At 34.4% G+C, this 27,075-nt stretch overlaps 6 protein-coding genes across 7 annotated transcripts; 2 read left to right on the plus strand and 4 right to left on the minus strand.

The window, feature by feature from the left end:
• Window positions 1–923: 923 nt before the first annotated feature.
• On the plus strand, window positions 924–3,021 carry wap (DDB1 and CUL4 associated factor wap). The gene is made up of 3 exons (XM_015934589.3): window positions 924–1,640; window positions 1,798–2,314; window positions 2,402–3,021. Exons 1-3 carry the CDS (start codon window positions 1,239–1,241, stop codon window positions 2,572–2,574), a joined length of 1,092 nt encoding a protein of 363 aa, XP_015790075.1. The 5' UTR covers window positions 924–1,238; the 3' UTR covers window positions 2,575–3,021.
• On the minus strand, window positions 2,957–4,166 carry LOC107366948 (myosin regulatory light polypeptide 9). The gene is made up of 2 exons (XM_015934591.3): window positions 3,590–4,166; window positions 2,957–3,484 (listed from the first exon to the last, which is right to left on the minus strand). The coding sequence occupies exons 1-2, from the start codon at window positions 4,007–4,009 to the stop codon at window positions 3,377–3,379; spliced, it is 528 nt and encodes a 175-aa protein (XP_015790077.1). The 5' UTR covers window positions 4,010–4,166; the 3' UTR covers window positions 2,957–3,376.
• Window positions 4,167–4,635: 469 nt separating this feature from the next.
• Window positions 4,636–7,706, minus strand: LOC107366944 (uncharacterized). Its single transcript, XM_015934587.3, has 3 exons — window positions 5,223–7,706; window positions 4,990–5,139; window positions 4,636–4,920 (listed from the first exon to the last, which is right to left on the minus strand). Exons 1-3 carry the CDS (start codon window positions 7,630–7,632, stop codon window positions 4,778–4,780), a joined length of 2,703 nt encoding a protein of 900 aa, XP_015790073.2. The 5' UTR covers window positions 7,633–7,706; the 3' UTR covers window positions 4,636–4,777.
• Window positions 7,707–7,823: 117 nt separating this feature from the next.
• On the plus strand, window positions 7,824–13,128 carry LOC112539374 (uncharacterized). 2 transcript variants are annotated; one of them, XM_089269549.1, is made up of 5 exons: window positions 7,824–8,045; window positions 8,192–8,432; window positions 8,638–8,812; window positions 11,377–11,733; window positions 11,863–13,128. In XM_089269549.1, exons 3-5 carry the CDS (start codon window positions 8,687–8,689, stop codon window positions 12,994–12,996), a joined length of 1,617 nt encoding a protein of 538 aa, XP_089125675.1. In that variant the 5' UTR covers window positions 7,824–8,045; window positions 8,192–8,432; window positions 8,638–8,686; the 3' UTR covers window positions 12,997–13,128. The 2 variants fall into 2 exon arrangements, with proteins under 2 accessions (XP_089125675.1, XP_089125676.1); XM_089269550.1 differs by having other exon boundaries at window positions 7,824–8,031.
• A 3,856-nt stretch (window positions 13,129–16,984) lies between these two features.
• Window positions 16,985–26,640, minus strand: LOC149093286 (contactin-like). The gene is made up of 6 exons (XM_089269314.1): window positions 24,128–26,640; window positions 23,908–24,068; window positions 23,687–23,823; window positions 23,480–23,601; window positions 21,034–21,097; window positions 16,985–20,809 (listed from the first exon to the last, which is right to left on the minus strand). Exons 1-6 carry the CDS (start codon window positions 26,317–26,319, stop codon window positions 17,228–17,230), a joined length of 6,258 nt encoding a protein of 2,085 aa, XP_089125440.1. The 5' UTR covers window positions 26,320–26,640; the 3' UTR covers window positions 16,985–17,227.
• On the minus strand, window positions 21,868–22,896 carry LOC107366949 (myosin regulatory light polypeptide 9). The gene is made up of 2 exons (XM_089269552.1): window positions 22,280–22,896; window positions 21,868–22,177 (listed from the first exon to the last, which is right to left on the minus strand). Exons 1-2 carry the CDS (start codon window positions 22,697–22,699, stop codon window positions 22,070–22,072), a joined length of 528 nt encoding a protein of 175 aa, XP_089125678.1. The 5' UTR covers window positions 22,700–22,896; the 3' UTR covers window positions 21,868–22,069.
• Window positions 26,641–27,075: the final 435 nt, after the last annotated feature.

Below are 27,075 nucleotides of genomic sequence, written 5' to 3' on the forward strand. Positions count from 1 at the left end.
AAATTGAACTCGACTTAATGCGACATGCTCGTTGTATTTTGATGCAATTGGCTTATAAACTTTATGATGAAACTGACCTCAAGTCGATACCTCCTCTGAATATTAATCTTGAACTGGATTCGTCAACTAATTCACTTTTCCCGAAAATTGAAAAAGATGATTATTTCTTATTGAATATTATAAACTTTGTTCAGAGCTTAGAATTTCAGAACGCGGAGAAAAAGCTACGACCTGGAATAATTGGCTCCCGGAAAATGGACCTTACTGGTTCGTTAATGGTCCGATTAACTGGATTGCAGCCTCCCATTCAATCTTAAATAATACAATTGTATAACCAACACTTAACGAAATTTAAATTGTAATCACAATTGGACTTGTTTGATAATAAGAGGGAATTGTAATCAACGAGATAATGAAATTGCAACCATTCATGATTAAACACAATCCTCAGTCAGTTTATTATTTTTGTAACAAAATTTGGTAAATTTAACAGTTACTTCGTTCAGTCGATCGATAATAGATCGCAACACAACTCTTGATATACTTTTATTACGATCATAAAAGATTTATTCTTAAACTTGTAAATATTTGTTATGTTTTTGAAAATTGCGCCAAAATGTATGAAATTGGTTGTTGTATTTGTGTGTGAGGCTGCAAATGAATTACAATCAAGATATTGTTATGTTAAAATAAAACATGGTTTTTTGGGTGAAACCTACATTTTCGGTATTTCCTTAGCTCCACTTGTGATCTTAATACTTCAAGGTTAACCACAGACCAGTTTTTTATTGTTTGGAGCCACAATTTGAACTGAAGGAATAGTGCTTTAACCAAAGAAAAGAGGGAGAAGACACAATAAAGAGAAAGGTCAATGAGAAAATGTTGTAAACAAAGATTCACTTTCTAGGCCTTTTATTTAACCTTTGCTGTTTAACCAAAATGTTTCTTATGAGATTAATTAGTTTTTATTTGATTTAATAATTGACATTTCTTCTATATTTGATTCAAACTTTTATTGGAAAGGTTAATGCCTTGTGAAGGAGTGTAGACAATTAAAAACTCACCTCTATGCACGATTGTTCATTGTTTTTCTTTTTCATATCTTTATCTTTACTTTCCACTCTCTCGGCTTGATTCAATTTTTGTGTCCCAACTCTTCATTTTTTTAACACCAATTAACACATGTGTTTTTAAAAGTGTATTTATTCTGATTGTGATTTTTTTATTCATTGATAACCATGGCTGTACATACGGGATCAGCTAATAATACAAACAGTAGTGGTGTCAACAATGTTGGACCCAATTCATCTGCAAATAGGAAAGAAATTTATAAATATGTTGCCCCATGGACAGTTTATTCAATGAATTGGTCGGTTAGGCCGGATAAGCGTTTTCGCTTGGCAATCGGATCATTCATTGAAGAATATAATAACAAAGTTCAGATTGTTGCTCTGGACGAAGCATCATCAGACTTCTATCCTAAATCAACTTTTGATCATCCATATCCTACAACTAAAATAATGTGGATTCCCGATGCTAAAGGGATTTATCCTGATCTATTAGCAACATCTGGTGATTATCTTCGTGTGTGGAGATATAATGATTCTGGTGAAACTCGCTTGGAGTGTTTGTTAAATAATGTAATTGCTTAAAGTTATTATCAAATTTATCCATACAAGTCTAAATTATCTTTTTTAGCAGAATCGATAAAATTGAATCTTATTCTTATTCTTGAAATGACAATGTTTTAATTTTGCTCTATTTGTTTCTCTCAAACCATGTTTCACTTTCTTATAGAATAAAAATTCAGACTTTTGTGCACCTCTCACCTCTTTTGATTGGAATGAAGTGGACCAAAACCTTATAGGGACATCATCCATTGATACAACATGTACAATTTGGGGCTTAGAGACTGGTCAAGCATTGGGTCGTGTAAACCTTGTCTCTGGTCATGTGAAAACTCAGTTAATTGCTCATGACAAAGAAGTTTATGACATAGCATTCAGTCGAGCCGGTGGAGGTCGAGATATGTTTGCCTCTGTTGGAGCTGATGGATCAGTAAGAATGTTTGATCTCAGACACTTGGAACATTCAACCATCATCTATGAGGATCCTGGTCATCATCCACTTCTTCGTTTAGCGTGGAATAAACAAGACCCAAATTATTTAGCAACTTTTGCCATGGATGCATCAGAAGTTATCATTTTAGATGTCAGAGTTGCTTGTACTCCGGTTGCCAGACTTAATAATCACCGAGCTTGTGTTAATGGTATTGCATGGGCACCTCATTCATCTTGTCACATTTGTACAGCAGGTATTTTATTCACTATTTATCTTCTTGTCTTCACCTGTTCTCATTATCTTTTCACATTTGCTTTTGTCTTTTATCATTGTCTACCAGGTGATGATCATCAAGCGCTCATCTGGGATATATCACAGATGCCACGAGCCATTGAAGATCCTCTCTTAGCCTACAATGCTGAAGGTGAAATTAATCAAATTCAATGGGCATCTACACAACCAGATTGGATCGCAATTTGCTACAACAATTTTCTTGAAATTTTGCGAGTTTAAGACTCAAGTGTTTTCTCTTCTTCATACCAATTATTCATCCTTGAAAGCTAGAGGTAACCTAAAATTCCATCCACATACGAATTCATGTGAAATTTCTCATGCAATCATCCATTTTTGCAAATCACATTTCTTCCTAATGCAAATACTTTTTTTTTCAAATCGATAGTTAATGTGAGATATCAAGAAGAGATTCCATTTTTTTTTTCGAGCCCTTCAGACTCATTTATTTATTCTGATTTTTCTTGACAGTTTTACAGTTTGTCACTAGATTGTTAGCTTTAGATAATCATGACTGGAGCAATTTTTGCTACCTGAAGACCAATTTGTATGCTCTCTTCGATTCAAAATTATTGTTGATCTCTATCAAGTTATTTAGCACGAATTGGACATCACATTTTTTACTTTGAAAATTTGATTATAAAATAAAATAAAATTATATAATTGTAATAAGGCATTCAGAAAATTTCCAAAATGACAATGCATTCAAAATTTTACAAGATTTTTTATGGCCAACTTTGTTGAGGTAATAAAGTTGAAACCTTGCTTGAAACGGGTAATCTTTGAAGAATGCGATTCGTTCATGTACAAAACAAATAGAAACTTAAAGTTACTTGTAAGAAGGATTGAACTATGTTCAATATTATATACGTTAGATATTTGAATGAGTCAAAGAATATGAAATAACTCTGAATTCTATCTCTAATGAAAATTACATTCACCATATACTTAGCATATAGTATTGTAAAATGTATTATAAATCAATGAATAGATAATTTTTGCTTATGTCATCATCGTTGGTTCGTTATTGATCATCTTTATCTTTAGCACCATGTTTAAGGATTTTTGTAAATTCAGTATAGTTGAACATTCCACCTTCATCGATTGGAGCTTCTCTATACATTTCATCGACCTAAATAGATTATTTGAAGAATAAAAAATGAAAAATATTAATAAAATGAATAAATAGAGTCAGGAAATACAAAAAAAAATGAAAAACAAAAGGTAACAAGCTTACATCTTCATCGTTAAACCGATCACCAATTGTAGTTAACAATTCTCTTAGTTTTTCTTCATGGATCAAACCATTGTTATCTTCATCAAAACATGCAAAAGCATTTTTTATCACATCTTCAGGATCTGTACCTTGGAGTTTCTCACCGAATAACGTTAAAAACATGGTAAAATTTATTGGACCAGGAGCTTCACTCATCATTCCTTCCAAATAATTTTCATCTGGATTTTTACCCAAAGAAGCTAACATCTCTTGTAGATCATCTTTATCAATAAATCCATCACGATTTTGATCAATCATATTAAAAGCCTCTTTAAATTCTTGAATTTGGGCTTGGTCAAACATAGCAAAAACATTGCTAGTTGCCCGATGAGCTCGTTTTTTAGCGAATCCACGACCCTTTCCTTTTCTGGTATTAGACATGCCAGAAGGTGATGTTGAACTATTGGAAGCCGTTTTGATTGATTAAAATTTTTGTACCTTAACAAAAATAATTGAAAAAATTATTTAAACAAATAATGACACTAGATGATAAAAAAAATATTCAATGAAAACACAACAGTTAGTAAGACAAAACAAAACACTGTGTTGAAACAGGGTGAAAGTGGCAAAGAAAAACACAAAATGAATGTTTTGCAAATCTTTCCCTTGATAACTGTCTACAGATGGCGTTAACACCATTAAATCGTCAATACTTTTACATAATCATCCTCATTATTAATCATAAGTAATCATACACTAGTATAATTAAAAAAAACTAATTACCGGATATATAGTGTAATTTTTTTACCATTACGTAATCTATTATTTGTATTCCGGCAGTGGTTGCTATTTAATCAGTCTTATGATTTAGTGACTAAGCATTCCATTATACCATTAAACACAACAAAAAGTACTTTTGTTTCAAGCCTTCTAGGTTATATTGTTTTAAGAAAGGGTGTGTTTCATTTCCCATGATACAAACATCTTCAGCTGCATAATTATCACATATCATATTAAATAAATAACAGCAAAGTTTCCTCTGCCAATAAACTGTACAATAATACGGATTTTACTGTTAAAGTAGATTAATTTTATTATTCAAATTGAGAAGCAAGAGCAATGAACTGGGAAGGAATAAAGATTTTCTCTTCTTGAAGTATCTTGAATCATTTTCAAATGCTATTATCAACGATTTTGTCTGAATGTTTGCTATGAAACGTCAGAATACTCTCTGAATTCTTGGTATTGACCACCACGAATACGAGCCATAATTCTAGGTGCCATGAAGGTAGCTAAGATTCCAAAAATAATGGACAATGGTATTATCACGAAAACGACAACAAGACCAGGAACTAAAAAATCAAAAGATTGAAAAAAATTATGTAAACAAAATAAAATTGAAATGCAAAAAAATTTCTTACCTCCTGATTTTACAATTTTAGGTTCTGAAGGTACTGGTGCAGTACCATTACAGTGTAATTCATCAGACCAATCTCCGCAGTCGTTAACATTATTACATCTTTCTGATGGATTAATACATCTTCTAACACCGATGCAGCGATCAGAACAAACTAGAAAACAGAATGATTGGAAAATTAGTAAGTTTGGTGATAAAAATGTTAGATGAAGACAAGAAAGTTAAAAGTTAAATTACCCAAAGTAGACCAGTTAATCTGAACAGGATTAGAACTGGTAGTAAATTCCACTATAATTGTTTCAGTGCTTGAGTTGTAATAACCAGCTCCAGTTATATTAAGAGTGCGAGCATCTTTTCGGCTATTGGAATCATAAACTTTGGCATCTTTTAGACCATCACTGAGGGTGAAGTTGAGAAAGTTGATAGTTTTGGTGTCTTCAATTGGTGTTTGAATAATCAAAATGCATTTTTCTGGTTTATCAGTTCCATTTATGCTCAATAGGCCAGATTTGTTCATAGAAACACCTCCACATTGAATTGGTTCAAGAGTAGCATTGAATCCTCGGCCACTTAATCTTTCCCCAAGAGTTCTTACTGTTTTCGCATCACTGTTGAAAACTCTATTGAAGTTAATAGCAACTTTGTTGGAAACAATTGTGTCACCAGGAATGTTTGATTTGGTGAGATTCACGGTCCCTGTTGATCCAAGAAATTCTAAACTATGATTATCGACGAGGTCTACATCGTTGAAGCTAATGTAGATATTTGATGAAGTCGAGTTCATATGTCTACAATTTTTGGTCATCGTCCATTCTGTCAAAGGATAGTTGTTTGGATAATCACAAGAAACGAAATTTTGCTTTGCAGTGACTTCAATATTTGCACAGGCATCATATGAAATAGTGTCAATAGATGCTTGGATCAATGTTATGGAATTCTTGTCACATACATCAGCTCTTTGATAAATAATACTATGGGAAATATTTGAATCCAGGTAGAATGTTGGCAGGCTCATGGCATTTTCTCCCGTAATCGTGAACTCATGTGTTCCTCCATATGCATAAGATTTAATAGACATTGAACCACCTTTTTCGAGAGCCAAATTAGAAATCACCAAAGATTTGACAATCTGATAATCCTGGTTTGAGTCGGTGGGTTTTGGAGGAATGATCCAATTGTATGCACTCTTGCAATCAAGTTGATTGCTAAAAAGTACAAGATTGCCTTTGCTTTGTCGAGCAGTGGATCCAAGGTTTGCAGATAGTGATTTCAGCTCAATAATCATTTTACCTGGAAGTTCCTTGAAATCTAGAACTAAAAGGTCAGAATTTGACCAGAGGCTATCAGGGCAAACATCATCTGCTTTGAAAACAGCAAGCAACTTGTCGGAGCTCGTTATAGGTGAATCATAAATGTAGGTGGTGTTTGCGAATTTTTGTCCAGGAGCAGCAGATAAAACAGCATTCAAATTTGCGTTTGCTTTGAATAAAAATTTTGTTGGCATGTTAGGAGTACTGAAATCTAGTTTCTGCCCACCAACAATGTAATTGTTGACAACAGGTCGTAAAACATCAAAATGGGGATGTTCTCCGTTTGTTTCAAAGGCCTCATATGTGATGTAAAGCGAGGATGAGTCAAAAATTGAATTGTAGATGTTCGTCTTTATATCAGCAAAGTTTGTTGATGAAATTACAAACATAACAGGTGATGATTTCCTGTTACCTTTGCGAACCACGAAGGAATTGCCAGCTTTCACGTCAATTGGCTCTTTCGAATCAAAATTAATGTTGAGCCAATTTTTTGGGTCGTCAGACTCGATGATCCAGAGACATTTTACGTCAATCAAATTTTTGAGGTCCTCTGATTTAACAGCAACAGTTGTTTTGGGATCTTTAACAGTTAATGAAGTATAGGAACTGCATGCATCGGTGACGGAATAAACAGAGACAGCCAATGAATTTGCAGCAGATGAAATGTCTTTGATGCTCAAACCAAGTTCAATCTTATCGTTTGGACTCAGGTAATCGGGTGAATTGTTGGACCAATCTTTGTCAAATTTTACAACAATGTCTGCAGATATTGCGTCAATGCTAGCAGCAATTTTTTTCTTATTTTGGTTTGCAGAAAGGGCCAACTTCAATGTCCAATCTGCCTTCAGGACATCAGGTTTACCTGCAACAGGTAGTAGCTTCAAAACTGTGTCGTCTAGAATTGGTATAGGAGCCTTATTTTCTTTAATTTCCAGAAATAAATGGAAACTCCTTGTTGATGAGTTAACAGCACTTGTGATCAACTGGAAAATAAGGCTATTCTTGGTACCAGTAAAAAATAAATTGTTGGAAACGGAATCTGTTATGTTAACAAGTGGTGAGGTCTTATTTTTATCATCAATTGAAGATATGGCCAGAGAATCGCCGCTTTCAAACTTGATAGTCTGCAGGAACAAAAAGGCTTCAACTCTGTCTTTTGCAAGTGGTTCCGGCTGCAAGATCCAACAGCAATTTTTTCCAGATTCAGCAGGTAGGTTGATGGCTCCAGTGCTGACGTTGACATAGACACATTCAGCCTGACAATTACTGAAATCTGCAGACTGAATGCCACTGATCGAAATAATGACTAAAAAACTAACAAAATAAATAGCAGACATCTTGTTGATTGTTGACAATGATGAGATCTAATAATGCGTTGTTGTGAGAATTTTATTTCAGTATAACAAGATACAGAACCGTATGGTTGAGCAGTTTTACTGCTGCCCCCTATTGACCATACTATGCTTGTCAGCTCTTTGATTACATTTTTAAGGAGTCTACAATTCTTATTTATGTACAATTACGTGTGTAAATAAATTATTTCAGTTAAAGTACATGATTATTTTGTCTCCTTAGTGTGTCCTCCGTCATCGTTAAATGTAAAATCATCCTCACGATCCTGAGTTTTCTTCTCCTTTATCGCTTTCTCCACCGTTGTCAACCATTTCTTTATTTGAGTCCATTCTTCTTTTCCCAGAGTGTCAATTGTCCATTCTTCCGGGTCTCTCGGCATTAATGTGAGTTCTGAAAGGTAATTTTGTTTAATTTTTTCTATTTCACTGCAATTAAAAATCACATGTACCATGTCATATCCCCTCCCGCAAACACATCTTGAAAAATCTTCATCCATCTTTCTAATAAACTGAAATCTATCTATTCTTTTTATTTTCCCATTAGGATAAAAGTACGTCCATATGTTATTGGTTTCTTTCCAATATTCATCATACCATTGGTCCACTTTGATTTTCATTTGTCGCTCTATTGAGTAAAGCGTCTCTGTGGCTGACTCAATCTGGTTTGGTTGCTGAACCCATTCTTTAACAAGTGAGGCTTCATATCTTTGCCAATACCATTGGATTTCCGTCAGTTCATGTAATATTTTCAAATACGATTTAGTGAATTTACCATTGGCGTTTAGGTAAGTAGTCATTTCCTTGGTGAACATAATAATGATCTCCTCTTTGTCCACATAGGATAACCCTGAAATAGGCTTCTCCTTGTAATCTCGGATAATTGATCGTGTCAATTGTTTCAAAGCTAAAAGTTGTAGCTCATAAATTGATTTAACTCGGGAGACTTTATTAGTAATTATCATCTCTTCTTTTCCATCTTTTGTTTTACAGATTTGGAACATAAAATCTTTCGAAGATTGTTTGGGCTTTATATACCAGAATGAATTTCGGAGGATTCTCTTTTCTTTGCTCAGAATGCTCGATCGCATTTGCGGAGTTGCAAGAAATGGATGGAATCCCTTCACCTTTCTCTTGTCCATCTCTTCTGTCATCAGATATTCCATTGGTAAGGTTTTTATTGATTTATCAAAGCCCTCTAACAAATATGTTTTCTTCGTGGATGTTCGAGCTCTGTATTCAGATTTTTTAATTATCTGAGTTATCTTTTCTATGATCAGTTTGAATCTTTCTTTGGCCTCAATTTGATCCGTTGAAGTTAGTAGGTAGGCTAAAGCGGTATCTTTTAGTTTCGATATAATTTTAGCATTTATAATAAGTTTTCTTATTTTTGTCGGCAAATATTTGATATTCGTTCTTGGTGACCAGGTTGCTAATAGGTCTTCACCCATTTTATTTATGACTGTTTTTGATGATTTTTGCCAACCTAAGATTGGGACCCCTAGAATTTTCAATTTTCCTTGTTTGATGTCAGCTACACTGTAGATTTCTGTTTTGTCTCGATTCAGCTGTAGATTAATCTTTGATAGTTCATACTCCATTTGATCCAGAGTGCTCTTCACATTATCCGTAATGACTATTATGTCGTCAGCGAAAGCTCTTATGATCGTGTGTGTTGCAATTTGATTTAGGATTTCATTTAAGGCTATAATGAAAATTATGGGACCAATAGAAGTACCTTGTGGCACGCCATCTTCTTCTTGTTTGTAGTAGTTTTTACCATCTTGGTGGTATTTTAGCCATCGTTTGCTCACAAATGAATTTATTAAGTGATACGTAGATCTATCACAGTTTTTAAATATCTGTCTCATAGCATTTGAAGTGTTGACTGTGTCAAATGCTTTGGAAACATCTAGTTTGATTAACCTTGAAATAGGCTTCATCAAACGCATGTGTCTTTCCAATGATTTTATTAGATCATATCTACTTGTATCTTCCATGAATCCGAATTGAAGTTCCTTATTTATCATATTATCTAATCTATTTACTACCCTTTGTAGGAGGATTTTATCTATTATTTTGAATAGAAAATTAGGACTTTTTACCATCCTAACATTGATTCCATCTGCCTTTATGACAAAGGCACATCCTAGGGTAGAAACTTTTTGAGGTACGTGTGAAAACTTGAAAATAGATGAAATTGCAGCCACTATCACGTTTATGTTTCTGTCTACAAACTTTTTCCACATTGAGACGGTATAGTTATCCGCACATATACTCGATCCTTTTGGTCTGAAATTCTTTATGAATAAAATTTCGTCTTTCGTTAGATTTCCTTTCACATTGCTCGGTTTGTCTATGTAGACTGGTTTTTGTAGACTAAAGGTTGAAAGGAATTGCTCTCTTGATTTTCGAGTATCTTGATTTTTCCATATATCTATAACCTTTTTTGGAAAGATATATTTGTTAATTAATCGCCATTGAGTCTTCGAGTCAGTCGCTTGTGTCAGTTTCAGGAATAAACTTTTCCTGGGTCTTTTGTCTCTTCTTTCCGTTTTCTTATCCTTGTTAATTCTTGTCCATTTACCATTATTATCTGGGAAGTGAATGATATCCTGACATAGCTTTATAATAGGTGAGTTTTTGTGCCATCTAGTACTTTCTTCTTGTATATATAGATCTTTCCTATTCCATTTCCATGAGCAAACTTTTAGGACACGTCGCGATGATAATGAAGATCTCTTCAAATTTATTTTTGCAGCCACAGCGTTATGGTCTGTGTATGGGAATTTAAAGATTCTAATCCAATTGTAATCAATTTCTTTGTTAGTAATAATTAAGTCTATCACCACTTTGCCTTGTTCATATGTCGGTATATCGGGATTATTTAAGACTTTCAGATTAGCGCTATTTATAATTTCAAAAAGTTTTTTTCCAAGTTTTTCTGCTTGATATGAATGAATGTTGGTGTTCCAGGTTGAGTGAGTACAGTTCAGATCGCCTAGAATCACTATTGAATGGTCTTTATATGTGGAAAGTGTTTCAGCTATCCGCATGAGTTGATTATTTATCAACTGCCATTGATTTTCATGGAATGGTGTCATATAACATGAAATAGTCATGGTTTTGTATTCAGTAAGTCTCACGATGATCATATCATCTATCGAGGTATCCACTAGTTCATACTTTATATTACGTGAAAGGTGAATTGAAACACGTTTATTTATAATCGTTTTTGCTGTTGTTTTTGAATGGGTTGAAATTTTAGGATTAATGTCACAAACACAAATGAAAGTGTTGAGGTTTTCATCTGCTAAGTCAATTGCTAGCTGATGTGTTATTGGAATTTGTCTAACGTTTATGGTGTAAAATATCATGTTGATATATAATTGTGTGTTTTGAATAAACCACGTTTTTATTGATTCCATTGGTTAACCCTAGGTGAACGACATTTCAGTCCTAACCTAACGTTGCCATGGGTTTATGCGCTTTTTTTGAATTGTAAAAGGTGATGTAATCGCTTCTGTTTTTAAATCAATTGATAGCTTGACGCTATTAATTGTCTATAAATTGTTGATATCGCGTAATCTCTGTTTATTTATTCTGATGTTTGTTTGAGTGTGGTTAAAGTTTATATAATGTCTTCCTCTTCTATTTTCAATGTATGTGTTTACCTTTTTATTTATTGATAATTTGCTAATGTTATATTTTCTCTTCTTTATTTCCTTACAGGATGATTTAAGTGCTGTTGATTTTGAAAACAAATTTGAATATATCTCTTATAGATTTCCACGAGAAATCACTAGAATCCGAAGTGAATTCAAGGATGATACCTGTCGTAAGGGTTGGACAAATACTTTCATTCAATGTTTCTTGTGTTGCCGTCCTCGTTGGTTGGAGTCATTTAGTCGATACGAGCAATCTTTTCATATGCCATATGCTCACGTTTTAGTAAAATGTTCGGTAATTGATGACGATGATACTGTATATGAGGCGTTTGGTTGTCATTATGATATAAAACGCGCCTGTGATATAGCTTGTTTCCGATTAGGTGAATTATTATTGAAGAGCGTTCCTTCTTTTGTAATGGTAAGTTTTGAGTTAATTCTGAAATGAACTTCACTCTTTAGTTTATTGTATTGAGTTAATTCTGAAATGAACTTCACTCATGATTGCATGAATATATTTAATTTCAAATGAATTTGTTTTCTTTACCAGCCTCCTTATTTGATTGGATTCCCTAATATTCGAGGACATTGTTTCCTAATTGCTGCTGTTTTACCTATATTCTATTCATTTCCTATCATGTCAAGATTATTCCGACTTAATTGTGATACTGTATTGGAGGTAAACCTAGGATTGGGACGTCGCCGACCTAGTAAACGCCCTAGAATCGAGACTCCTCGTATGTGGGTTCAATCGTTGTATAAATGTTATAAGGATTTTCATAAAATTTCAATCGATGGTTATTACGAGATGTTAAATCTTGGTTATATACAAAAGAAGGTTTTACCCGAGTGTCGCAATGATCCTGATCTTCCCGATCATCCTGTTAATCCGCGTAAGGATATATTAATGGATGTAGTTCTCATACGTGGAGTTTGTAATATGCTTGGGAATTACTGTGATAACGATTATCTGAAACCTGGTGGTGATGAATGCCAGGCTTATGGTTTTATTATGAGCAAACTTTGTTATTCTAACCCTGAGTTGTTCGGAGAGTTTATGTTTCGTTTTAAGACCACCTCTGCCTGTGGTAACTGTTGTGGCGGACCTTTTTCGTTCGAATTTGCCGTTCCTTATATCAATGTGCCTTTAGCTACTAATTTCCAGGCATTGCTTCGTAATCCTGTTCTTTTAGGTAATTCTCAGAAGTTATCTCACGCTCATTATGAGCCTCTCTATTGCCCCGGAAAACTACGTGATATAGATTTCTGTGAATACCTTGAGCACCCTGATATTCTATGCCTAAGATATGAGTTTGGTACAGTTGATGAGGAAATAAATGTTCCCAATACGTTATGGCTGACCGTAAAAGAGGAGAGTAAAAAATATAAAAGACTTTGTAGCTCTGTCGTAATTAAGTGTTACACTAATGAACAAGGTGAAGCTTATCCCCCTTTTTACCGTAAACCGATCGCTGGTGATCGATTTGATATCTGGCATACTTATTTACAAATAAGGACACAACACGGGTGGTATGAAGTTAATAATGGTGAAATTTTCCCTGTCGATACCAGGCTGTTTAAAGTGGCAACTCCAGGATCGCTCCATTTCTATCAATCCGCTGAGAATAGCTCTTTCCTTCCTGATTTAGTCAGAGAGTTTGTCAATTATTACCCTGATCGCTAATTTGATCAATTTAAGAGGTTATACATGAAATTGTATTCACCTCAATTTATATTTCAAGTTATACGTAATATCGTATTCACTTTACTTTAAAAAAATAATAACGTTTGTAATATCAATACAATAATAAGTTTAATTCATTTAATTCTCAATTACAATAAAGTTCATTACAATAAAATTATTTGTGTTGTTTTTTAATCTCCTCACAAATACTTTGTGAGTGGCTGCCACTATATGCAAACCCACAGTCGTAACATCTTATGTTCCGAGCTTGTGATGTGAAATGTAATGTTGAATCTAATATAACATAAGTAAACTTATTCTGTTGTAGTTCTTTATAGCGAGTGATTTCTTTCACAAAAATGAAGTTTCTATACAAGTTAGGGCCAATTTTAGTTTTAATCCAGAATTCCCCGTGTTCAATGAATTTTTTGTAGCGCTCTTCATCTATGTGCTTTTGTATCTTCTCAGCTATCATCAATGGTTCACTCTGTCTCAGACACCACCAATTTTCTAGTGAAAGGTGGGCAAGATCCGCACATTTAGTTGACATTTCTAGTGCTTTGTTTAGGTCAATTTGTTCAGAAATTATGAGTTGTCTTCGTGTTTTGCCATTCGTCAGTTTCCAGTCAAACTTGATGTCTATTATATCAATGAGTGTTGGATCGTAGGTCGTCTGATTCTTTATGTTAATTATCATGCTTGTGCCGAGTGATAAAGTTTCCGTAACTTCATTGTGAATAGGTTCCTGGTTTCCTGAGTTTTCTTTCTTTTCCGTAAACTCTTTTGCTGTAATGATAACCGCGTTGAGTAATTGAAATGCTTCACAAAGTTTTGGGAGTGAATAAATCCATTTGTCATCAGAATATCCTTGAAGCACACAATAAATCATCAAGTCTTTAAGTTGTTGGACTGAAATATCTCTTTGTTGAATTATAGCTGACGCATTCTTTTCCTTAATTTTCCCCAATTCACTCAAAATAAACTTCTCGTTTTCACTGTTATCATTAATAAGATCAAAAATGTTCTTTATTAAGTCACTCATTTTGTCAAATAATAAATGATTTATACTTTGTAAGTTTAGTTACTGAGCAGCCTGTGGCTATCGTTTGATATCTTTTGGTGGGGAGGGGACTTTAGTTGTAGTCATTAGTTACATTTTGCCGGATATTTTGAATACTCTCATTTGTTCTGAATTTGCTTTATTATGAAAATAGTTTGAAACAAGGAATACAAGTTAAAAAATAGTGTCGTTCGATGTTTGTCGGTGAACTCCCTTTCAGGATTAACCGACATCATTACCGATTTAGTTTGAAACTGTGAAACATTTAAAGAATTTGTGAAAATAATAATGAGTTAACAATTAGTGCTAAGTAATTGGATGTGGTTTGAGATTATAACTGTGGTGAAAAGTTATTCTCTGGTTCATCCTGTAAGGTTAGTGAGAGAAACAAACAATAAGTAGAATAAAGAAAGTAATAATAATTATCAAATGAAGAAAGATAAAACTTTATATGACTAGGGTGGGTGAACTCCATCTCAGGATTAACCCTCCATTAACGTCTTATATTAATATTTAGAAGCAACGACCTATCATAATGTTGGTATAATCGTAATCTATTTTGTCCATTTCGTTATCAATGGCCTCTCTGAATTTCGCACAAGATAGTGTAAATGCTTCGTGTTCTCCTGAGCAAGTGGGACACTTTAATGTCATCGATTTACACATCTTTCTGCTGTGGTGAAGACTACAGCGAATACAAACAGGCTGAGCTTTCCTACATTTGAAATGTCCTAAACGGCCACAGGTATAGCATCTTTTTATGGCAAAATGATCCACTACTTCATAGTGTGTATCCAACCATACCTTGCCTTGTTTTCTTTCTGTAATATAACTTCTTATCTGTGGGTCGACTTGAATGATTAGCGAAACATAAGGGGAATTCCGTACTTGATGAGTACCACAAAATTCAAATTTGTGTTTAAGAAATTCTTTGAAATTGAATCTGTGAATGTCTTTGACCATTTGTTGTGGGTCCGAAAGTTTCTCCCGCCGTACAGATATCTTTATCTGTGGGAATCTGTGAGTAGCGACTTGTGCTTTTAGTCCAGTAACATCGTTTGTAATTATGTCAATGATTGTGTCTCTACCTTGTTGTGTAGTGAGAACCAGTAGAGTATATTTATCCGTTCGGTGAAAACGTTTGACATCTCCAAAAGTCTTTTTGGTTATCATTAATATGTCCTTGACACAATCATGGTGGTAGTCAGGTCCATCAATGTATACGCCATACCCGGCTGGACTAACAGAAACCCAGTTCACGATATGAGATTTCGGATTAATTTCCCATTGTTTGCGGATGTTTAGTGGTTTTGTAATGCAATATGTATTGTTTGATCTTGCCGATCGGTCCAGAGCTGAGTCTTGTTTCGGATTTCCATTCAGTATTTCTAATTGAGCGTTGGAAGAAATTAATGAATGGTTTATCTGCACGTCTGGTGTAGAGCTTTGTGGCTCTCTAATTACCGACGTCCCTGGCTGTTCAGTTACATTAGATGCTGAACTTGTAGTCGAATAAGGAACTATTGCCAAGTTGTTTTGAGTAGGTTTCGTCTTCTTTGTTAGTGTTTCAGTCGGGTCTGTACTCGATCTCTTATTAACCTCTAGTGTTTGTATTTTAAGTCGCCATCTGACAATTTCCAATAATTTTTTGACCTTCAACGCCATTTCATCATCGTAAGTTGATGGAAGAACCGTTTGATTTTCCAGTATCATTGTAACTATTCTTCGTATTTCCTTGATTTCTTTTCTATCCCAGGATTTAATCAACATTTGAGTTGTTGTTGGCGGTCTTTTGCCCATTGTTTTGTCCAAGAAGTTTTTCAACTGCGTGATGTCGTTTTCAGTGAGAGTGTCATCGGAGAACATCATTTCAGATTTATCCTTTGCTCCACTCTCTCTAGCTTTGACATGCCAGTTTTCTACCGCTTGTAGTTTGTCTATGAGAAGCAGCAATCCTGCTGGTAGAAGTTTCTTTTTCGGGGCATTTAGCGGATGATCAATTTTCTGTAGCATCTCATGAAAAGCGACAATGTCTTGTTGGAATTGTAATGAAACCAACTGTTTTATCTCGTCGTGTGTATTTCCTACACATACTGTGGATAGAAAGTTTTCCAATCCTTCCCATTGTGCTTCTGAATAAGCTGGTGCTAGGTTTTGAGTATCCTCCAGCATAGTTGAGTTAGAAGGTATTCCGTTATTAAAGTCATCTTGTGCCATGTCGGTTAATTCCCCTTCTTCGTTGTCTGAACTGTTAGGAAATTTCCACTTCATAGCGTCCAATAAAAATTCCAGGTCCTTTCTCATGTTTTCTGACATCGGGACCTTTTTCGGGTCAGCCATTTTTATCTTAGAAATAATGCTCTTGTATTCATCGATTTCTTTTGACTTGTATGTGTTAACCAAATTATGAGTCTCTTCAGGAGTGTTACCTGTGCACGTGTCCTGGAGAAAACCATCCAATTTAGTTATCAATTGTCTGGAGAAGCTTATTTCAGAGTTATCCGTCGACATATTGAACTAATAATAAAAATACAATGGTAGAAATAATGTTTCAAACATTCAAATTAATAATCTAAATTACATTAAAGCGTAAGACCACGTGGGAACCACATTGGAATCACAGTTCATGGATTTATATAATCTGTTATTAAGCTGATTTCTGGGAAATCAAGTATTTTGGGTTCACTCACCTGTAGAAATCTTTCTCTTGTATTTTGATAAGAATTTAAGTAATATAATTTGTTAATTTATCGAAAATTAATTTAAGGTTAAAATCACGCTGTTGAGAAGACAAACGAGAAATGAAACTGAATCCAAGATTTGGGATTTGGATCCATTCACAAGTCAGTCTCACTGTGAGTCAGTGGTTTTCATTGGCTGATACTGACTTGTGAGTAAACAGAGTAGAGTAAGGGAAAAATTTTAAAGTACATTGCGATAAGCTTTAATTATAATTTCTTAATTGTCAATTAGTGGTCATGGCATTTTTTCATCACTTAAATCAACAAAGAGAAAGAAAATGTGATAAAAACGTTTAGAGAGGCAATTGTGAGTCAAAAGTTTGGTGCAAACGAGTAAAAATACAAATGATTTCGATTTAAATTATAAATTCAATTTTAATGACGATTTAAGCTGAGTAGGTAAATCCTTTGGACGGCAATTTTCATCAATTTATCCTCCTATTTTGAATTCGATAGCAGGTGAAGACATTTTACCATCACCACCAGAACTATAAGCGAGAACACGAAGTTTATAAGTTTTACCAGGAATCAAGCCAGAAATTATGACGTTTAAATCTTCACTCAGATCTTCGAGGAACTTGTAAACTTCTTTAGCTGATTGGATCTTTTGATCACTTTCCCAGTAGCGAACTTTATAACCATTAATCGGCTCCTCATCTGATGATGCATCTACACCACGCCAAGTAACTTGAACATAACCTGAGTCAATTGCTTTAACTTTTACATTAGTTGGTGCTCTTTGAGGGGCTGCTTTGAATGTTCGAGCGATTGCAGGTTCACTTTCAGGTCCAGATCCAGCTTCATTGTAGGCCATAACAGAAACACTGTATTCTGTTTGAGGCGAAAGAGCAACGATCAGTCCATGGTTATGAGTACCACGATTAAGTAATGTGAGAGCATCTGTTTGAGGATCTTGCCCTGTTCTCCAGTACTTGATTCGATGACCAATCAATTTGCCACGAATCTTTTCTCGAGTAAGCTCGAGAGGAGCCCATGAAACATTGAGTGAAGTTGAATTGAAGGGGAAAGCTGTAACTAAACTTGGTTGAACTTGAGGCATACTTTCAGCTGAATAGACTTCTTTTGGTTCACTAACTGGACCTTCTCCCATTCTGTTGATTGCTTGTACTTTGACCAGATATTTTTCGTAATAATTATTTTCCCCAACATCTATCACATACATTCCAACTTGACTTTGATTCAGCTCTTTAGTTTGATACTCATAATCATTTGGTAGTTTCCAGTAAATTTTGTACCAAATAGAAGGTGAATTCCAATCTTGTGGAGGTAATGGATCCCAAGTTATTGTCAAAGTACCTGCTTTACCTCCTCCTCCACCAACATTTGCTGGTGCTCTTAAGGGCCGACTTTCTCCCGTTTTATATTGTGGACTGGCATCTGATGGTAATCCTGACCCAAGTTCATTCAAAGCAGACACTCTAAACTCGTAAACACTCCAAGGAGATAAATTGTAAACTCGAGCATTGCTCCTGTGATTATCACGGTCAACATAAGTGGCTGAGATATCATCAGCTAATACAATCCAACTTGAATTGTGATTAGTTCTACCTTCAATTTTGTAAGAGAGTATTCTTCTTCCATTAGAAGCACCATCACTCCAGTGAAGCAAGGCAGAGGTTGCATTCAAAATATCAGCTAAAACACCACCTGGAGCATTTGGTGGTCCGTCAACAATTAACTCAGTTGAATAAGCAATTGTATCAACTGCTGATTTTACTAAACAAGTGTAATTTCCAGCTTCTGCAAAAGTGATTCCTCGGATCTTGAGATAACCAGGTTTATTACCGATTGAAAATTTCCATGAGTTATATTGATTTATTTTAATATCATTATGTAACCAAATGAAAGCAATATCAAGTTTTGAATCAGAATTAGCATCACATGGCAGTTGAACTGTATCATTTACTATGGCAACAAGTTTTGGCCTTGGATATTCTGCAAATGACGGGTTTTCGAACACAGTTAGATAGCCTTTTGTTTGATCTCGACCATATTTATTTCGAACGGCACAAATATACCAGCCTTCATCCTCTTTACGAATTTGGTTGAAAGTTAATATTTCAGAGTTAGATCGATATGGCGAATCATTAAATAACCATTGATAAGAAGGGGCTGGTAAAGCTTCGGGTAGGCAAGTGATTGAAAATTTTGAGCCAACAGCAGCATACATGTCTGTTAATGGGTACCGTCGAAATGTTGGTTTTATACCAGAAATCTTTAATTGAGCTGAACTAAATGCATTACCCAATTCATTGTAGGCACGACATTGATACATTCCAGCATCTCTATTAGGATTGGCAGCTTCGATTGTGAGAACATTATTTTCAATTTTAATTCTTTGGTAATCTTCAGGTGGGATAGTATTGGCTCGAAGTTCAACTCCATTTTTGTACCAATTATATTTAACTTCTGGTATTCCAAAAGCATCACAGGTCCAGACTAGATTGGCTCCAACGTCAACAACTTTATCTCTGAGTCCTTGAAGAAACACTGGCAGTGATTGGACTCTGAGAAATGCTGAAGCCTGGATCATACTACCTCCACTTTTGGCTGTACAGCGATATTCCCCTGAATCTTGAACCTTTACTTTAGGTATGATCAATAAACGATTGTGACTTGTGAGTGAAGCACCATCAGGCAACTGTTCAGTAACACCGACTCGACTCCAGTTGTATGATGGAACGGGATAGCCATAAGCAACACATTCAAGGGATACTCGTTGACCTGCTAATGGAGCTTCAGGGAAAATTTTAGGAAAACCAACAGGAAATTGAAGCTTTTGACTGTTAGGAGTCGGGTCAACTCTGAGGTAAAATGACGGACCAGTTCGGCCAGTGGATGAAATGGCACTTTGAACATTACAAGAATAGTTGGCACTATCGACTTCTTCAACTGAAGAAAAGTAAAGGTTACCATCACTGGATACAAAGATTCGTCTATCTTCTCCAATAATGTTAGGGAAAACATTCTTTGTCCAATAAAACATTCCTCTTGGGTGATGTTGTGGTGGATCACAACTCAATGATTTACCCCAATTTGTATTGGCGAAATCGTTAGACCTTGTCAGTTGAAACTGGCCAATATACCCAAAGCTAACTTGCACTGTTTCACTAATAATGCTTCCAAATTGGTTGCTAACCTTGCAATGATATTTTCCACGATCGATCTCTTTCTTTGGATTATGAATAATTAATGTCCCATCAATTTGTGTGTATCTTGGATCAGACAATGGATTAACCAATTCAGAAACAATTTCAGTCTTATTGTAGTTCTCCTTGAACCATTCATAATTTGCTGTTGGATAAGCATCAGCCGCACATCTTAAAGTAACGTAATTAAGATGGTCCCGACCATTGAGATCAAAAATTTGAGATTGTGGTTCTTCAGTAAACCTTGGACCTCTAGGAATCTTGCCTGGGTCAGTTTCATCAACACCAAAATCAATTTGAATGTCTTTCAATTTGACTAAATAGGCTGATTTTTTGCTAATTTCACAAATGTAAGCAGCCTTTTCAAGCTCTCTAATTGTGGTCAAGCCCCATCGGTTTTCAGGTCTAGAAAAGTTGTAAGCAACATATAATCCTGAATCAGTAATAAGTTTAGTATCGAGAGTTATTGGTCTTTCATTGAATATATTTGATCCATCTTTCCAAGTGAAAACTCCCGGTTTATAAGTTTGACTGCCTGAGGTAAACCATTTTTCATGAACAGGGTCGATGTCCTTCAATACCTCAACGATGAGATAATGTTCACTAATGGTATGAACTGATACCAAGTTTGCACCAAAATTTTCACAAAATTGATTTGCTTCGAGCCATGTTAACTTCGGTGAGCGTGTAAAAAGATAGCAAGATTTTCCAAGTGTATACCAAGGACGTGGACAAGTTGAAACCGAACGACTTGAAATCGCAAAATGAAAAAAACAAATTAACAGCAGCGCAAAGTATTTAATAGTTGTTGTTAATTCCATCCTCAGGTTCTGTTGTTTAATCTAAATGAAAAGACGATAAATTCATTAAAAGGTTGAAATGATTGTTGAGAATGTTTATACACATAGATACGAAATATGTTGGTTTTAATAATTAGAAAAAGAGATATTTGAAAAACTTCCAATGAAGTGAATAAAGGAGAAATTTTTATCAAAGTCGTTCAGATTAGTGATTGAATATCTTATAATGTTAGACTAAGTATATCATCGTTAGTTTTATATTTCACCTTATCTTTAAAGTGTTTAATCAATTCCATTTCAATGAAAACACCACAATAATCTCTCGAATCGCTAGATAAAATTAAGAAATACATAAGTTAAAATAGTAATGATGATTTTAGAAGTTCTAAACAGATTCGTGTAAATTTTCATCATTTCGGAATTCAGCTATGTTTAGATAGCAGATTTCTAATTCATATTCATATTTTTGATCTATAATCAAACGTTCTTTTACTCTCAAGTCAACTGAACTGTCAACCTTTATCCGTTTGACCAGGATTGAAACCGACAGCAAAAATTTAAATGGTCACCGAATGATCAACTGATTCTAAAATGAGACCACAATTTTTCGAAAGAGCAAATTGAAATAGTTTAAGCAATAATTTAGATAAAATCATCTATTACTTACGCACAACGATGAAGATAAATAGTTTAAGGTCACTAACACTAATGGATGGATGTTAGATGTCAAAAAACTTTGGTCAACAAGAGGTGATAAGTTTTAGTTGATAATAAAAATGGGTTATTAGCATGATGAAAATACAATTATCATCGCAACAACACTTTACAAACCTAAAACCAGATAAATTAAATATAAATGAATACAGATTGATGGTGAATCAATAAACTAAATAATTTTCATAGATGTTATGTTATGAAAAATGATAACTCTGTTAGCAAAACAAGAGCAAACAAAGCGTAGTAACCAGAGAACCAGTTTAAGGCTGGTGAAGAAAATCATTTTGGCGGGTATTTTAACTTTTACTCTCTTTGAAATAATTAAACAAAGTTGATTAACTCATTCTATTGTCAATTAAAATGATGAGCTGGCCAAGTAATAATTGAATTACCCAAAATAATCAAAGTCTATAATTAAATGGATACAATTGTTCTTGATTATCATTGTACAGACTGAATTCAATATTAGTGGTAATTAATGTTGGTATAAATGGTATAAATAGTGGTAATAAAAGTATAGTATTGTAAAATGTTTTATAAATCAATGAATAGATAATTTTTGCTTATGTCATCATCGTTGGTTCGTTATTGATCATCTTTATCTTTAGCACCATGTTTAAGGATTTTTGTAAATTCAGTATAGTTGAACATTCCACCTTCATCGATTGGAGCTTCTCTATACATTTCATCGACCTGAATAGATTATTTGAAGAATAAAAAATGAAAAATATTAATAAAATGAATTGAGCCAGGAAATGCACTAAAATGAAAAACAAAAAGTAACAACAAGCTTACATCTTCATCATTGAAACGATCACCAATTGTAGTTAACAACTCTCTTAGTTTTTCTTCATGGATCAAACCATTGTTATCTTCATCAAAACATGCAAAAGCATTTTTTATCACATCTTCAGGATCTGTACCTTGGAGTTTCTCACCGAATAACGTTAAAAACATGGTAAAATTTATTGGACCAGGAGCTTCACTCATCATTCCTTCCAAATAATTTTCATCTGGATTTTTACCCAAAGAAGCTAACATCTCTTGTAGATCATCTTTATCAATAAATCCATCACGATTTTGATCAATCATATTAAAAGCCTCTTTAAATTCTTGAATTTGGGCTTGGTCAAACATAGCAAAAACATTGCTAGTTGCCCGATGAGCTCGTTTTTTAGCGAATCCACGACCCTTTCCTTTTCTGGTATTAGACATGCCAGAAGGTGATGTTGAACTATTGGAAGCCGTGTTGATTGATTAAAATTTTTGTACCTTAACAAAAATAATTGAAAAATAATTTAAACAAATAATGACACTAGATTATAAAAAAACTAGTCAATGAAAACACAACAGTTAGTAAGACAAAACAAAACAATATGTTGAAACAGGGTGAAAGTGGCAAAGAAAAAAACAAAATGAATGTTTTGCAAATCTTTCCCTTGATAACTGTCTACAGATGGCGTTAACACCATTAAATCGTCAATACTTTTACATAATCATCCTCATTATTAATCATAAGTAATCATACACTAGTATAATTAAAAATAAAACTAATTACCGGATATATAGTGTAATTTTTTTACTATTACGTAATCTATTATTTGTATTCCGGCAGTGGTTGCTATTTAATCAGTCTTATGATTTAGTGACTAAGCATTCCATTAAACACAACAAAAATTACTTTTGTTTCAAGCCTTCTAGGTTATATTGTTTTAAGAAAGGGTGTGTTTCATTTCCCATGATACAAACATCTTCAGCTGCATAATTATCACATATCATATTAAATAAATAACAGCAAAGTTTCCTCTGCCAATAAACTGTACAATAATACGGATTTTACTGTTAAAGTAGATTAATTTTATTATTCAAATTGAGAAGCAAGAGCAATGAACTGGGAAGGAATAAAGATTTTCTCTTCTTGAAGTATCTTGAATCATTTTCAAATGCTATTATCAACGATTTTGTCTGAATGTTTGCTATGAAACGTCAGAATACTCTCTGAATTCTTGGTATTGACCACCACGAATACGAGCCATAATTCTAGGTGCTATGAAGGTAGCTAAGATTCCAAAAATAATGGACAATGGTATTGACGAAAGTGACAACAAGACCAGGAACTAAAAAATCAAAAGATAGAAAAAAAAAATTATGTAAGCAAGGTAAAATTGAAATGCAAACAATTTCCTTACCTCCTGATTTTACAATTTTAGGTTGTGGAGGTACTGGAGCAGTACCATTAAAGTGTAATTCATCAGACCAATCTCCGCAGTCATTAACATTATTACATCTTTCTGATGGATTGATACATCTTCTAACACCGATGCAGCGATCAGAACAAACTAGAAAACAGAAATGATTGGAAAATTAGTAATTTTGGTGGTAAAAATGTTAGATGAAGACAAGAAAGTTAAAAGTTAAATTACCCAAAGTAGACCAGTTAATCTGAACAGGATTAGAACTGGTAGTAAATTCCACTATTATTGTTTCAGTGCTTGAGTTGTAATAACCAGATCCAGTTATGTTAAGAGTGCGAGCATCTTTTCGGCTATTGGAATCATATACTTTGGCATCTTTTAGACCATCACTGAGGGTGAAGTTGAGAAAGTTGATAGTTTTGGTGTCTTCAATTGGTGTTTGAATAATCAAAATGCATTTTTTGGTTTATCAGTTCCATTTATGTTCAATAGGCCAGATTTGTTCATAGAAACACCTCCACATTCAATTGGTTCAAGAGTAGCATTGAATCCTCGGCCACTTAATCTTTCCCCAAGAGTTCTTACTGTTTTCGCATCACTGTTGAAAACTCTATTGAAGTTAATAGCAACTTTGTTGGAAACAATTGTGTCACCAGGAATGTTTGATTTGGTGAGATTCACGGTCCCTGTTGATCCAAGAAATTCTAAACTATGATTATCGACGAGGTCTACATCGTTGAAGCTAATGTAGATATTTGATGAAGTCGAGTTCATATGTCTACAATTTTTGGTCATCGTCCATTCTGTCAAAGGATAGTTGTTTGGATAATCACAAGAAACGAAATTTTGCTTTGCAGTGACTTCAATATTTGCACAGGCATCATATGAAATAGTGTCAATAGATGCCTGGATCAATGTTATGGAATTCTTGTCACATACATCAGCTCTTTGATAAATAATACTATGGGAAATATTTGCATCCAGGTAGAATGTTGGCAGGCTCATGGCATTTTCTCCCGTAATCGTGAACTCATGTGTTCCTCCATATGCATAAGATTTAATAGACATTGAACCACCTTTTTCGAGAGCCAAATTAGAAATTACTAAAGATTTGACCATCTGATGCTCCTGGTTTGAGTCGGTGGGTTTTGGAGGAATGAACCAATTGTATGAACTCTTGCAATCAAGTTGATTACTAAAAAGCACAAGATTGCCTTTGCTTTGCCGAGCAGTAGATCCAAGATTAGCAGGTTCTGATTTCAGCTCAATAATCATTTTACTTGGAAGTTCTTTAAAATCTAGAACTAAAAGGTCAGAATTTGACCAGAGGCTGTCAGGGCAAACATCATCTGCTTTGAAAACAGCAAGCAACTTGTCGGAGCTCATTATAGGTGAATCATAAATGTAGGTGTTGTTTGCAAATTTTTGTCCAGGAGCAGCAGATAAAACAGCATTCAAATTTGCGTTTGCTTTGAATAAAAATTTTGTTGGCATGTTAGGAATACTGAAATCTAGTTTCTGACCACCAACAATGTAATTGTTGACAACAGGTCGTAAAACATCAAAATGTGGGTGTTTACCGTTGGTTTCGAATGCTTCATAGGTTATATAGAGTGAAGATGAGTCGAAAATTGAATTGTAGATATTTGTCCTGATATCAGCAAAGTTTGTCGACGAAATCACGAACATAACAGGTGATGATTTGCGGTTACCTTTGCGAACCACGAAGGAATTGCCAGCTTGCACGTCAATTGGCTCTTTCGAGTCAAAGTTGATGTTGAGCCAATTTTTTGGGTTGTCAGACTGAATGATCCAGATGCATTTTACATTAATCAAATTTTCAGTCAAGTCCTCAGATTTAACAGCAACAGTTGTTTTAGGCTCTTTATCAGTCAATGAAACATAGGAACTGCATGCACCATCAACGGAATAGATAGAGATAACTAAAGTATTACCAGCAGATGAAATATTTTGAATGAATAATGTGATTTCAATGGTATTATTTGAACTCAGATAATCGTGCGAATTTTGAGCCCAAATGGTGTCGAATTTCACAAAAATACCTGCAGATATTTCGTACACACTAGCAGCCAGTTTTTTATTAGATTGGCTTGTTTGAAGTGCAAAATTTAATGTCCATTCTGTTGTGAGTACATCAGGTTTACCTGCAACAGGCAGTAGCTTCAAACCTATGTCGCCTAGAATTGGTATAGGAGCCTTATTGTCTTTCATTTCCAGAAACAAATGGAAACTCCTTGTTGATGAGTTAACAGCACTTGTGATTAACTGAAAAATAAGTCTATTCTTGGTACCAGTGAAAAATAGATTGTTTGAAACTGAATCTGTTATGTTGACAATTAGCTTAGTCTCATCTTTATCATTAATCGAAAATATGGTCAGATAATCTCCGCTTTCAAACTCGATAGTCTGCAGGAACAAAAAGGCTTCAACTCTATCTTTTGCACGTGGTTCCGGCTGCAAGATCCAACAGCAATTTTCCCCAGATTCAGCAGGTAGGTTTATGGCTCCAGTGGTGATGTTGACATAGACACATTCTGCCTGACAAACACTGAAATCTGCAGACTGGATGCCTTTGATGGAAATAATAACTAAAAAACTAACAAAATAAATAGCAGACATTTTGTTGATACAATGATGTAATCTAAAACAGTCAATCTAGCAATTCTGGATATTATGTAAAGCTGAATAAGCCAACGGAAAGAATTGATGAATTTTTGATGAAAGATATCGAAAAATATCACGTTGTTCTGGTCTATCTTAGACTGGTATCAAATAATCTAAATAAATCCAGACTAGATTTAGCTAATAAGATTTTATTTAATTAAAGAAAAGTTAGTCAGCTCTTAGCGCTGGTACTTTTACTCCAGTCAGCTGAGACTTTGAAGATGAAAAAGTGAGCTGACGGGTTCTCGTTTACCCTTACCGAAAGATTAATCAATGAACGGCTCGATCCTTTTTTATTTCATATTTAGCATGTTTTTATCGGTCGAAAATAACGAAAATGAGATAATTTTATTTCATTATTGAGCATAAATATGAAACTCATTCGCCCGAACATTACATTCATAAAAAAATTGATATCAAAAGTAAAATTTTGATCAAATCTAATTCAAATTTTCCCGCCTATTCTTGCACAATGCGCTGAGTATCATAATACTCAGCTTGAACAGAAAAAACACAAAAAAGTCATTTCTGAACCTGAATTTTTCTGTAGACCTAGTTGTTAGCATAAAAGTAATAAAAAACTAATTTAAAACGCTTAAATGTGAAAGTTTTGGTTTAATTTCAACCAACCAAAAATTTTGAAAAAGGATCGCTTGGGATCGATTAAAGCTCGATCCCGAATCGAAGTTTTGCCTAACGATCCGAGGATCG

Source organism: Tetranychus urticae, chromosome 3, assembly GCF_039701765.1.
Source record: "Tetranychus urticae isolate SD_2017Ah chromosome 3, NJAU_TeUrti_SD_1.0, whole genome shotgun sequence".
Taxonomy (NCBI): domain Eukaryota; kingdom Metazoa; phylum Arthropoda; class Arachnida; order Trombidiformes; family Tetranychidae; genus Tetranychus; species Tetranychus urticae.

What these genes read in the sequence shown, in the direction of transcription:
- wap (XM_015934589.3), top strand. Translation starts at nt 1,239, where the DNA reads ATGGCTGTACATACGGGATCAGCTAATAATACAAACAGTAGTGGTGTC. An exon ending in TGGAGTGTTTGTTAAATAAT is followed by an intron (nt 1,641 to 1,797) that starts GTAATTGCTTAA and finishes ACTTTCTTATAG; the next exon opens with AATAAAAATTCAGACTTTTG. An exon ending in TTGTCACATTTGTACAGCAG is followed by an intron (nt 2,315 to 2,401) that starts GTATTTTATTCA and finishes ATTGTCTACCAG; the next exon opens with GTGATGATCATCAAGCGCTC.
- LOC107366948 (XM_015934591.3), bottom strand. Translation starts at nt 4,009, where the DNA reads ATGTCTAATACCAGAAAAGGAAAGGGTCGTGGATTCGCTAAAAAACGA. An exon ending in ATCGGTTTAACGATGAAGAT is followed by an intron (nt 3,485 to 3,589) that starts GTAAGCTTGTTA and finishes TAATCTATTTAG; the next exon opens with GTCGATGAAATGTATAGAGA.
- LOC107366944 (XM_015934587.3), bottom strand. Translation starts at nt 7,632, where the DNA reads ATGTCTGCTATTTATTTTGTTAGTTTTTTAGTCATTATTTCGATCAGT. An exon ending in GATTAACTGGTCTACTTTGG is followed by an intron (nt 5,140 to 5,222) that starts GTAATTTAACTT and finishes TCTGTTTTCTAG; the next exon opens with TTTGTTCTGATCGCTGCATC. An exon ending in TAAAATTGTAAAATCAGGAG is followed by an intron (nt 4,921 to 4,989) that starts GTAAGAAATTTT and finishes TTGATTTTTTAG; the next exon opens with TTCCTGGTCTTGTTGTCGTT.
- LOC112539374 (XM_089269549.1), top strand. Translation starts at nt 8,687, where the DNA reads ATGAATTTCGGAGGATTCTCTTTTCTTTGCTCAGAATGCTCGATCGCA. An exon ending in TGTCATCAGATATTCCATTG is followed by an intron (nt 8,813 to 11,376) that starts GTAAGGTTTTTA and finishes ATTTCCTTACAG; the next exon opens with GATGATTTAAGTGCTGTTGA. An exon ending in GCGTTCCTTCTTTTGTAATG is followed by an intron (nt 11,734 to 11,862) that starts GTAAGTTTTGAG and finishes TTTCTTTACCAG; the next exon opens with CCTCCTTATTTGATTGGATT.
- LOC107366949 (XM_089269552.1), bottom strand. Translation starts at nt 22,699, where the DNA reads ATGTCTAATACCAGAAAAGGAAAGGGTCGTGGATTCGCTAAAAAACGA. An exon ending in ATCGTTTCAATGATGAAGAT is followed by an intron (nt 22,178 to 22,279) that starts GTAAGCTTGTTG and finishes TAATCTATTCAG; the next exon opens with GTCGATGAAATGTATAGAGA.
- LOC149093286 (XM_089269314.1), bottom strand. Translation starts at nt 26,319, where the DNA reads ATGTCTGCTATTTATTTTGTTAGTTTTTTAGTTATTATTTCCATCAAA. An exon ending in GATTAACTGGTCTACTTTGG is followed by an intron (nt 23,824 to 23,907) that starts GTAATTTAACTT and finishes TCTGTTTTCTAG; the next exon opens with TTTGTTCTGATCGCTGCATC. An exon ending in TTAAACACTTTAAAGATAAG is followed by an intron (nt 20,810 to 21,033) that starts GTGAAATATAAA and finishes CTTTTCATTTAG; the next exon opens with ATTAAACAACAGAACCTGAG.